The sequence below is a fragment of the Cupressus sempervirens genome, chromosome 3 (assembly GCF_028749045.1).
Source record: "Cupressus sempervirens isolate cs-2001-9-10 chromosome 3, ASM2874904v1, whole genome shotgun sequence".
Taxonomy (NCBI): Eukaryota; Viridiplantae; Streptophyta; class Pinopsida; order Cupressales; family Cupressaceae; genus Cupressus; species Cupressus sempervirens.
The window spans coordinates 197,161,374-197,173,881 of record NC_143120.1 but is presented as its reverse complement, the minus strand read 5'-3'; the positions used below and the strand labels follow the sequence as shown (position 1 = coordinate 197,173,881).

Genomic DNA, 12,508 nt, shown 5'->3' with positions numbered 1-12,508 from the left:
AAACTGACACTCCTTGCATACAACATTCTCAAATTTATTCACTATCGGCATTCCTCTTACACTTTTCTTTTTGCTTACTTTTTCAAGATTATCAAAGTTTACATAACACAGTTTCTTCTCCATAACCAACTTTCTTCTATTTTAGCAATCAGACAATGTCCTAGTGATGTGTATAACTTGAAAAGATTGCCTTTTGTTTGTTCAAAAATAGCAACCAATATCCCATTCTTTGTAGATATTTTGCATTTTCCATTACTAAACTCAAATATGAAACCTTTGTTATTCAATTGAGAAACAGTTAAAAGATTGTACTGTAAACCGTTTGCCCAATAAACTTCATCGATAACAATATCATCAGTTAGATTAATTATACCTTCTCCTCTGACTATGCAAGGTGATCTGTTTCCAAACTTTATAGAACCTCCATTGCACTACTCCAAGGTTACGAATTTGTCTTTATCTCCAGTTATGTAGTGAGAGCAGACACTGTCGATGATCCAATCATTGTTTTTGTCCATGCTTAAGATTAATGCATTATGTTCTCTGATATCATCCCTGTCGGTTGATGTCTCTCCTTTCAAGCAACAAAAACTATTTCTTCATCATCTCCAATAGCATCATCTTCATTATCTTCATGCTCAGCTATGTAACAGGCCTTCTTGCCTTTTTGTCCAAAGTGATTATTCTTTCTGTATCGGTTCACTTTTTCTACGGTTTTCTCTTTCTTTGGTTTGTTAGGACATCTGTGCGCAAAGTGACCAATTTGCCTACAATTCCGGCATGTAATATGATTCTTCCCTTTATATATACCTTTGTCTTTGGGAAATCTTTTTGCGATCAAGGCTTCTAGCTCTTTCTCTTTTGCTGCTAGTCCCTTATATTCTCCATCATCAACAAATCTTCTTCTTCGGCATGGTTCTTCACTTACTGAAGCTTGAAGTGCCATTTCATTAGTTGACTAACTATTATCATAGTTGCTTAGCTCAAACACTATTAGCCTTCCAATAAGGGAATCGATAGTAATCTTACTTTTATCAATAGTTCTCAGCTCTTGTATAGCAGAAACTCTAATTGCATATCGGTTATGTTGGGTTCTCGGCATTTTACTTACAACTTCGCTTTCTTCAATAGTTCCTCCTACTCCTTTGATTGCAGCAACGATCTCCTTGATTTTTGTTCTGTACTGAGCAATAGTCTCATTTTCATGCATTCGCATAGCATTCAATTTTCCTCTTAGTCCTTCTACCTTAGCTTCGAAAACATGCTCATCTAGTTTGTCCCACATCTGCTTAGCTTTTGGCAAATTTTGAATGTCAACATACTCAAAGTTATTCAAAGCACTGACCAACTCCATCATTACTATTTTGTGTACTAACTTTTCCTTCTTTGTGCATCAAGAGGACTAGATAGTTCTGTAAAATTAGTAGTGAGATAGTCTTTTGCATTATCTCCAAGTCTTGATAAGTGCAGCTTCATCCTGCTAGCCCACATTCCGAAGTCATCTTCATACTTGTTGAACTTAGGTACCTCCTTCCTATACATTTTGAGATCTTTTCCCTAACTAGTTAAGTTAGGGACCAAAGCTCTGATACCAATTGTAGGTATAGGATTGTTTACTGAGAGGGGGGGGGGGGGGGGGGGGTGTGAATCAGTAATCACCATATAAACAATCTTTTTACAACTTCACTACCTGTCTACCGATAAGATTCGGTTTTGCCTACAACACTATTATCGATTAAGTGCATAAACAATCACACAAAATAGTAAAAGCATTCACACAATAGTAACACTAATATTTATCTCATGGAAACCCAAATTGGGTGAAAACCACGATGTGAAAACAGTGCTCACAAAGGTTGAACTCTTCTGGAATACGCTATGTTAGGAGCTTGCCCAATTAAGGGTTACAAAACACTGTTAAGTGCACCTTGTTTAAGGATTTTTCTCTAGATCTATTAGGATCTTTACTTTGCTAGGAGTAACCTTGCTAAAGGATTTCAACACTCTAATCTAAGAATGCTACCTTGTTAAAGGTTTTACAATAGACTGATTAAGGCCACCCTTTCAAGGGAATTCAACCGTTACAATGGTAAGAAGGAAACAAAAAATAAAAGTGATTTTGTGACTTGCACTGCCTTGCTATATTTGATCCCTTAAAGCTCTTTAATATGACAACATACCATTACAATTTTCTTTGCTATGACTTCAACCCACGTACTGCTTCTTCACAATCCATCTTTACTTGACTTCCTCTCTCCAGCCGCTTCTCCAATCATGATAACCTCTCTTTGGCTTTATCTTCTCCTCAAGTATATCACAAAAACCTAAACCTAGATTCAACAATCACAATAACATTTTTCCATCCCTGTTAGAAACTTCTCGAGCAACCTTCCTCTCCTTGGCCTAATACTGATTGACTTTTCCAATTCTCCAATAAGAGATTACGTCTCCAATAAGCCTTCTTTGTTAGTAGTCTGACAAGACTTTTCATCACTAACACTACTTCTATTGTTTATTCCAACTGTTACCCCATAAGTCTCCTCTTAACTATGCCTTCTTGGTTCCTCGGTGCACTTAATACTTGCTAAAGATATGTTAACAAGATGAAATAACATGCCAAACATTTGACATCAATGACAAACAATATAACTGATGAACATGCAACACATACATTCCTTCATCAGCAACTTGTAGATCAGTTATGCCAACAGTTACAATCCCTCAATCTTCAATTGCTGCCACCATAAACTCTAATTTAGTTTCAACTGAATTTTTTTATTTCATGAATCCATAGCATTCCATTTTCTGATGCCACCTTTATCAAATTTTAATTGCCTGCATATAATTTGTATGGCATGACTTCCACTGCATCAAAGGCAGCCAATACCCTCACCCAATATTTATTGAGGAAAGAAGAAATGATCAATTGAGACACAGCCCCATAGATTTGAATTAACATCTAGGATGTCTCGAGGACTCGGAAGGGTCATTGCCTCCCCATCACCCCTTTTATCAATTTCTGGGGACATCCACCAGATATCTCGCTTCTTCTCGGGCACAACTTGACATCTCTGGATTTCAAGGCATCCCCAACATAAAACATATAAATAAACAGCAAGCAAATATTATAAAAACATTCTAAAGAAAATAAGACCACACGATAATCCCCAGCCCATCAAATAAGAAGAGAAATTTTTAAAAAGAGAAGAGAAAGGCGAAAAGCGAAGAAGAGCGATCGGATGGTGACTGAATTCTAAGCTCATTGAATTGACAAAACCAAAAATTAAAAAACCGCCTCGCATGCTAGTTTTCCATATTGTAAAGAAAACATCCTTTTTAATATTCCGTTCGTATTTCCATCCAAGTTCCACTGCATTTCAAAAAATGACTAGGGTTTTGCAAACATTGAAAGAGCAATAAAAGAACTTAGACAGAAAGTATAGCACTAAGAAAGAATAAAATGAAAATCGTTACCTGGTTAGAGGCTGCAGTTGTTCAGTGTCAAAGAAGTCATTCCAACCACAGTCTAATAGAATATTGAAACCATCAATTGACAGAAGATAACAAAGCGGTGATTCTGAATGAACGCCGCTCAATGGAGTGACCTGCACACTGGTTCCCATCTCGACCACTGCAAACACTTCTCGAGGGTTTTGACTGCACAAGGGATACTCCTTCAAATTACACCATTTTCCCTCCGAAAGCGAGGGTCGACAAAATCTTCGTTTGTCTGCTGTAGGATAGTCTGTTTAAATCGAAAGAACGTTGAACCTGAGTATTTTCATATATAGAATTCATCTGTCTCGGCATCTAAAAACTATCTGGGAACTCGGTTGAATGATTCATGAAGCTGCTACTATTTGAAGAAGATTGCCGGAAGATTATGAATATTGTCAAAATCAAGTCGAAGTTTTTGAAAAAATATTTTTGGTTCGTAAGCTATTTAGTATGCAAGAAGATTGCCGGAAGATTATGAAATTCTTTCTTTTTTAACCTTTTTCTTTTATATCTTCTTTTTTATATTTTTTTTTAGTGTGTGTAGCTTTTTATTTCTATTTTTTGTATTGCATTGTTTTGCGAGCTTCCCCCTTCACTTCCTATAATTCTTGAGAAAGGTCCAGTCTGCATATCTTACTATCCTGCACTTTCTTATTCTAATGATGGATCATGTAGTGTGATCCGAAACGTTGATGAAATAAACACACAGAATCGAATCCAGAAAACTTAGTACTTTACAAATGGATTGTGGAAATTTGTTACTGTTAATTATGAATAATGTCAAAATCAAGTCGAAGTTTTTGGAAAAATATTTTTGGTTCGTAAGCTATTTAATGTATGCATTGTTTGTTGGAATGAAGGGTTTTAATTTAATTGGGAAGAAAATTCAATTGTTTGCAGCTGGTGAATCGAATGAATGATTTTTTTGAAAAGGCAACACTATACAAAATGGCTACTTGATTGCTATTTCCATAATGCGGGTTTACCGTAAAAGACTCAACTTCGAAAAAATTTAACAAACTAATTAATTGTTTTTCTATTAGTTTCTTATTATTTATTCAAAATTCATTTATTTGTTGGAATTGAAAAAGAAAGGTAAAAATTTATTAAGACAAAAAGAAATACAACAAGGAGAGCTCAACAAGGAGCTCTATCCTGAGCAACAAGTTCATCAAATTCTTGCACCATCTCAAAGTGAAGTTGCCCCCTATATATAATATTTGAGCACGGAGCATGACTAGAAGCCCATTTGGCTAAACAATCAGCAGTTTTGTTCCATTCACGAGGAATATAAGTAAACCTAATGAACTCAAAAGAGGTTCAAAAGAGAATAATCTAATTAACAACAGTGGCCAGCTGCCAACTAACATTCTCAAGCTCCTACGAGGAAAGAAAATTCACTACCACTTGGGAATTAGACTCACAGATAATCTTGCTCCATCCCTGCAAGCAACATTGTTCCACAACATATAAAATAGTCTAAGCCTCCATGAGATAGTTAGTGTAATCACCCTTATGTACTGAGAAAAAGAATTTAGTGTCACCATAACTGCAACGAGCCACTCCCCCAAAACTAGTAGGGCCTGGATTCCCTCGGAAAGAACCATCATTGTTAATTTTCAGAACTCCATGGAGAGGAGGAGTCCAATGCCCATCCCGATTCACCTGACCTTTCCTCTAATGTCAAGGCTGTCTGGACACAGGTGGAAACCTTTGAGCTACAACCCCCTCCTGAAGATGAAAATTGAGGCGATTGCATATAGCAGGATCAACCGAATCCATACCCCCATCTAGCGCACACTTCACTTGAATAGTTTCCTAAAGAGAATGTGAGATCTTCCACCAAAGATGCATAACACCAAGCCAAACATCTTGGAAGATTTGACGATTCCTCTCCAGCCAGATATGCCAGAGCATGAATGATGGGCTAGCAATCCAAGCAGCATAGAGAGGACAAGACTTAGAGGGAGCATTGCCTAAGCGGGCCCAGAACTCAGGCAAAGAGGAAGCATCCCTACAAGAGCAACCCCAAGCACTCCACCAAAGGTGTCATAGCTGAGTAGAATAGGAGCAATGGAAGAACAGATGGGAGACAGACTCCTCCCCATTACCACACAAAACACAATAAGAGGGGCCCTGAAATCCATGTTTACAAAGATTATCCCATGTAAGCCAGCAGTTGTGAGCCACTAGCCACATGAAAAAATTGCACTTGGACCAAGAAACTTTATTTCAAACTTGCTTCCACCAAGGGACCTTAGCATCCCCAAATAATTGTCATCTCTTGATACCCAACAGAGACATGATATTTACCAGACAAGGTACCTCACCAAGCCAAAACATCTGGACCTAGCAAAGAGAAACACTCTTTAGAGGCCAGAATCTAATAAATCTCCTGACGATCCACGTCTATGCCTCCAAGAGGCCAAGCAAAAGAGTGCTTCCATTTGTAACCAACAACATGTCCCAATTGATAATGAGTCTTGTAATGAGCCACTTTATCCCATCCAACGATATGAAAAGAATCACAAAGAGCTTGAAGATGAGGGTACATGGATAATATGGATGGGAATCCATCCCAAGCATCAAACCAAAACAAAGCCTCAGAACCTCCCTTACATAACTAGAACAGACCTCTCTTGACTAACACCACACCAGTCTTCAAAGTATGCCAGACTATTGAGCCACAATGTTTAAGAGGAAGTGTAGAAATAGAGCAAGGATCAACACCATGAAAATATTTATGGGTGATAATATGAGCCCAAAGTTGATGTTGTCTAGAGTACCATCGCCAATAGAGCTTAGTAGCCAATGCTTGACTACTCAAGAGAACTAATCGAAGACCAAGACCACCCTCCTTTTTAGGCCTATAAATAGTCTGGACCAACTAATCAAGCTCTATTTAGTACTACGCAAATTACCACTCCAAAGGAATTGTTGAGAAATAGCATCAAACTCCTTGAAAAAGTAAACAAGAGCATCTTGAACCATGCTTCTATAAGTGGGAAGAGCTTGGATAACAAATTGAAGAAGAGTAACCCAAGCAGCAGTAGAAATCCATTTATGAGTCCAATGTTTTACCTTATCCTGAAGCTTGGTAATCAAATTCCAGAAGAGACATGGTTGCCTATAAATAGCGATAGGGATGCCAAGATAAGTCAAAGGAAGTGACCCAATCTAAAACCGTAAGATACCAGCAATCCAGTGTTGAATAGAATCAGGAGTGTTAAAAAAGTAAATGGAAGATTTGTGTTCATGAACTTTTTGGTTTGAAGCTGCCAAATAAATGTCTAGAGTATGTCAAAAGGCTTCAGCTTCCTTGATCTTGGCAAGACCCGCAAGAGCAAAATCATCAACAAATTGAAGGTGGGAAAGAGTAGGTAAACCATTACCCCACTGCCACCCCTGAATAGAACTGTGGGACACTTGATACTTAATGAATCTACCCAAGCCCTCAGCCATGATGATGAATAGATATGGGGAGAGAGGGTGACCCTGGCAGAGGCCTCTAAAGGCACCAAATAGCTGAGAAGGTTGACCATTAAGAACAGAAAAAGAGGCAGAAGTAACACAACTCATAGTCCAACTCACCCAATCAGAGCTAAAGCCAAAAGTAAGAAGAATACTCCTTAGGAAACTCCATTTAATCAAGATAGAATCAAGAGTGTTAAAAAAGTAAACAGAAGATTTGTTTTCATTAACTTTTTGGTCTAAAGCTACCAAATAAATGTCTAGAGTATGTCAAAAGCTTCAGTTTCCTTGATCCTAACAAGACCCGCAAGAGTAGAATCATCAACAAATTGAAGGTGGGAAAGAGTAGGTAAACCATTACCCCACTGCCACCCCTGGATAGAATTGTGGGACACCTGATACTTAATGAATCTGCCCAGGCCCTCAGCCATCATAAAGAATAGATATGGGGAGAGAGGGTCACCTTGGCAAAGGCTTCTAGAGGCACCAAATAGCTAAGAAGGTTGACCATTAAGAAGAACAGAAAAAAGAGGTAGAAGTAACACAACTCATAGTCCAACTCTCCTTAGCCATATCCAACTTAACAAACATTGCTCTCTCCCTTGAAGTAGCCATAGAGTGAATAGCCTCAATAGCAATAACCACCCCTCTAGAATTTGTCTTCCAGTAACAAAACCACCTTGTTCTTCTAAGATAATGATGGGGAGCCACTTTTTAATTCTCTCAGCAATCAACCTAGTAATAACTTTGTAAACCACATTACACAAGGCAATTGGTCTTAAAAACTCCAATTGTTTAGCACCCTCTCTCTTTGGAATAAGAGTCAAGAAAGTAGAATTCCATGCTCAAAGCATCTGCTTGCTAGAATAGGATTCCTTAACCACCTCCAACAAATCACGATTAATGATGTCCCAAAATTCCTGAAAGAACTCAACTAGAAATTCATCAGGACCAAGAGCCTTCCCCTTAGGCATGCCAAAGACCACCTCCTCCAACTCTTCCAAAGATATTGATCGCATGAGATAATCATTCATTTCGTGAGTGATAAGGGAAGGAATACAACACAAAATAATATTTTCTTCATTATCAGCAGGAGGAGAGTCCTCAGAGAAGAGGGTAGAAAAGTACTAGGTAGCCTCCTAGAACAAAGTTGGCAAGGAAGTCAGTTAGATACCTTGAGAATTAACCAAAGAAGAGATATTGCTCTGATTTTGGCGAGATTGCACCATTTTATGGAAAAAGGCAGTGTTCTGATCACCTTCTTAGAGCCAATCAACCCTAGCCTTTTGATTCCAAAAAATTTCCTCTCGAAGTTCCCATTCTTCTAGAGCTCCAAAAGCAAGGAATTCAGCCCTTCCAATATCCTTTGAGAAACCTCGATCTCTAATCTGCCTTGTGATGACATCAAGATCTTCTTGAGCAAGCCTCTTCATAGAGTGAAGGTTCCCAAAACATTGTCTATTCCATATCCTGAGTTGCCTTTTAACATATTGAAGCCTTTTAGAAAATGAGAACATAGTAGTACCATACGCGGGAGTGCCATCTTTCCACCAACATAAAATAAAATCATAGAGAGAGGAGTCATGAAGCCACATCACTAGAACTTAAAAGGAGGACACTTTGGAATATAAGCCCCAATAGCTAAAAATTTGATTGACTAAGGATTAGAACCCCTCCAATCTAGGATTTTCGAAGAGAGAGTAAGGGTGTCACTAACCCAGAAACAAGAAACAAGAAATCTATCCAGATGTTCTAAGATAGCATCAACCCCAATCCTTCGATTATTCCAAGTATAGAGACCATTAGAAGGCTTAACATCAGAGAGATGCAAAAGTGATATGTGTTGCCAAAGAAGAGTAGAAGAAGGCCCCAATCTAGCCAAACCACCTTGCTTCTCCTCCAGACTTAAAACTAAATTGAAGTCCCTTGCTAACACCCAAGGATTAAAAGGGTGACAATTTCTAACATATTGAATACGCCTCCAAAGTTCCTGCTTTCCCAGAAGATCAACATGCACATACACGTTAGTAAAGATGATTACCTCTCTTAAGTTTAAAGCACAAGCCACCATAGAGAGAGCTGAGCGAGAAGACACCTAGCCAAGGGGAGAAATTTTTTGCGGATCTCTAAAGATAGCTAAACCACCACCACTGCCCATAGTGCCAACACACTGGCATTGCCCACGAGTCCAAGTACTACAGGCATGTTGGACCATAGACTCCACAGAGAGCTTAGTCTCTTGGATACAAAAAACATCAGGAGAATGATTAACCACCAGATTCTAAATAGCCTTTTGTCTAGGGATGCTATTCAACCCCCTAACATTCCATGAGAGAATAATCATCATTGAGTAGAATGGGGAAAATGAGCATCCAATGTTTTCATTGACCCTGACTTTATCAATATATATCTCCTATGAGTTTAATTTTCTCTTGGTCTGTTTTGCGCCCACTCCTTAGAGGAGGAGTGAAGGAAACCTACTTAAAGGGTCTATGCATAAACTCCAAGGGGAGAGGAGACCCCTTACCCTTACTTGATGCTAGCACATCCTTAACCAAGTCGGCCAGAACAACATCATTATCTCTGACACCATAGGTGTCATCAAAGCATCTAACACGAGAGCTATAGGGACCTCATAGTTCTAATATACCACAACTTGGGATGCCCCGCAAGCATCATTAGATACAAGTCTCTCATCTAGGAAAACTAGTTCGTAAGAGACAATAGGAGGAATACCCTCCTCTAGAACCATACTATCTAGCACCTTAAAGCGATTAAAACCTGAATCAAATATTATATCTTTCAAAGGCCTCTTCTAACCATGCCCCTTAGCTCATGGGCGAGTAGGGGTAAATCCATTCTTATCCTACATTTGAGCCTTCCCTTTCCTGTAACATCTTGTTGATTCTTCCCCTTGGTATATTATCCATCTAAGGTTATCCTTTCCCTATAGTATCTGCCAAACCACCAGCATTGCTGGTCGTGGAACCATCCACTCCTTTGGAAGTCAAGTTACAAGGACACTGATGCTATAAATGACCATACTCATAACAAATATGACATCAGAAAGGGAGGGATTCATAATCTAACTATTGCACCTAGGAAGAAGCCCCAAGACAATTTTCCAAAGATTATGGTAATGGGTTATTCAAATTAATTTCAACACAAATTCTAGCATAAGAAATAACCTTTTTATCGAGGGATTGATGCGCAATTGTAGTTGACTTTCCTAACAAAGTAGCAATTTGCTGGAGGATGTCTTCTTGCCAGAATTCTAGGGGAAGGCAAGGCAAGCGAACCCAAACTGGCACTATTGAAGGGAGATCCTTAGCATAATTAAATCTTGAATGCCAAGGTTTGATGAATAACCCCACATGGTTGTAGAAATAAGGGCCTCCTTCAAAAACACGATCACAATTAAACATGCAAGAGTACAAAAAATAGCTATTCCCTACCAACATGATCTCCATATCACGTTCCAGCAGATCCATGCCTCAAGAGCAGATAGGGAAATTTGGATTCCAAGAAATTTGCATGTCAAAGCATGCTTAGTCCAATATTCAATGTCCTCCATTACAGCTACTGGAGGAATAACCAAAACATGGTGATCATGGCTACGTGGAAAACAACCACTAACTTTTTTCAACTTGGAGCTCTCCCCTGAATAAAATGATTGAGATCTCATTGCATGCATAGTTGGAGAAGAACCATCTATCCTCACCAACACAGAAGAAATCCCAGGCCTTTCTATGCAAACAATAAAAAACCCCAATCCAAAATTGTCTGCAAAAGATTTCCAAAAACTAGAACTCACACAAACTTTGTCCAGTTGTCGGCAATCCAAAAGAATAGAGAAGAATATCAGTAAAGGGAAACAACAACCGCAGGCTAGGGATTGTGCCCTAGCCCAGCCAGCAGCCACCGCTTCACATTGCTCTCCTCTTCAATCCAAAAACTCTGTCCATTTGGAATTAAGTTAGATATGTAAACATCTTCATTTATATGTTGTTTTCTTGTATACTTTTGGAAAAATATATAGAATTGTCGTATATATAAAATTGACAATTAATCAAATGTGATAATGTTTAATCAATAATTATGTAGGGATCAACCCTACATCAATTTGATTTAATTGAAGCTACAATTTCAACACTCCTTAGCTAGGGAGGATAAACACATGGTTAGATATTGCCTCAATATAATATTAAGTTGGAATGATTAAAAATATATTTGATCAAAAGATACTCACAATTTAGATATCATCTCATGATATCAAGAGTAATGGTCTCAGAATATCAAGTCACACAATATTCACTGAGTACTCCAAGTGATGGCCTCAGAATATCAAGTCACGTGTTATTCACCAAGTACTCAAAAAATGTTCATAGATAATGTATCCTCAATAATACTTAACATAGAAACATTCAGGGTCTATTTAAGGAACTTAATCTACCATGCAAGTTATCATCTATCATGATCTACTTAAACATCATAAGATGTCCATCACAATAGAAGGCCATGGTCTATTTAAGGAACTTAATCCACCATGCAAGTTATCATCTATCATGATCTGCTTACATATCATAAAATAGTCATCATAATATAAGGTCGTGGTCTCTTTAAGGAACTTAATCCACTATGCAAGTTATCATCTATCATGTTTTGCTTGAACATCATAAGATGTCCATCATAATAGGAGATAAAGTTATTACATCTCATCTTTCAATAACTTCTGCAAGTACCAATAATAATCATTTGGAAGTCGTCACTTCCTCATGATGTATAGAGAGCTCAAATAACATTCATGATTAATAATTTGTTTCAATAGTACAATAAACAAATATGTTTAAACTCATTCTTAGTAATTATAATCATACCAAGTCTACCTTGGAAGTGTTTCGCCTTCATTTTGCAAGAGGTTTGGTAAAGCACTATGAACTCCCTCTCAATCCAAGATGCCTTTAACAAATGTACCTGACTCCCCTTGAATCTCAATCTCCCTCTAAATCTGGATTCTCAAACCTCTTAGAGGTAGAGAAATATTCATTATCTCTAATATTTGAATTTGTTCTCCCTTTCGGTCGATTTGATGATAGCATGTATTATTATCTATATTATGCATGTCCATGTGCAATATCCTTTGCGATATTTAGCTACTATTTCCTTTTGTAGTTTCCCATGGTGTTGTGTATGCTTTATGCTCTCGTGTAGTTTTAATCTTGTTTAAGGAACTTAGTCCACCATGCAAGTTATCATCTATCACAATCTACTTAGACATCATAAGATGTCCATCACAATAGAAGGCCATGATTTATTTAAGGAACTTAATCCACCATGCAAGTTATCATGTATCATGATTTGCTTAGACATCATAAAATGTTCATCATAAAGAAGGTCATGGTCTCTATAAGGAACTTAATCCACCATGCAAGTTATAATCTATCATGATTTTCTTAGACATCATAAGGTGTCCACCATAATAGAAGATAAAGCTATTGGAAGATCATCATCTTCTAATAACTTATGCAAATATAAGTGA

The 12,508-nt window shown here is 37.8% G+C and overlaps 1 protein-coding gene across 2 annotated transcripts in view; it reads right to left on the bottom strand.

The window, feature by feature from the left end:
• CPSF100 (cleavage and polyadenylation specificity factor 100) overlaps positions 1 to 3,974 on the bottom strand; it is a 257,061-nt gene extending 253,087 nt beyond the window's left edge. The window contains exon 1 of one of the 2 annotated variants that reach the window (XR_016362048.1): positions 3,475 to 3,961. Coding sequence is in view for 1 of the 2 variants with exons in the window: in XM_089819032.1 (XP_089675158.1) it covers positions 3,475 to 3,623 (149 nt within the window). In the remaining variant the exon portion in view is untranslated. Of the gene's footprint in view, positions 1 to 3,474 lie in introns of both variants that reach the window. The other variant, XM_089819032.1, reaches the window with a different exon arrangement.
• Positions 3,975 to 12,508: the final 8,534 nt, after the last annotated feature.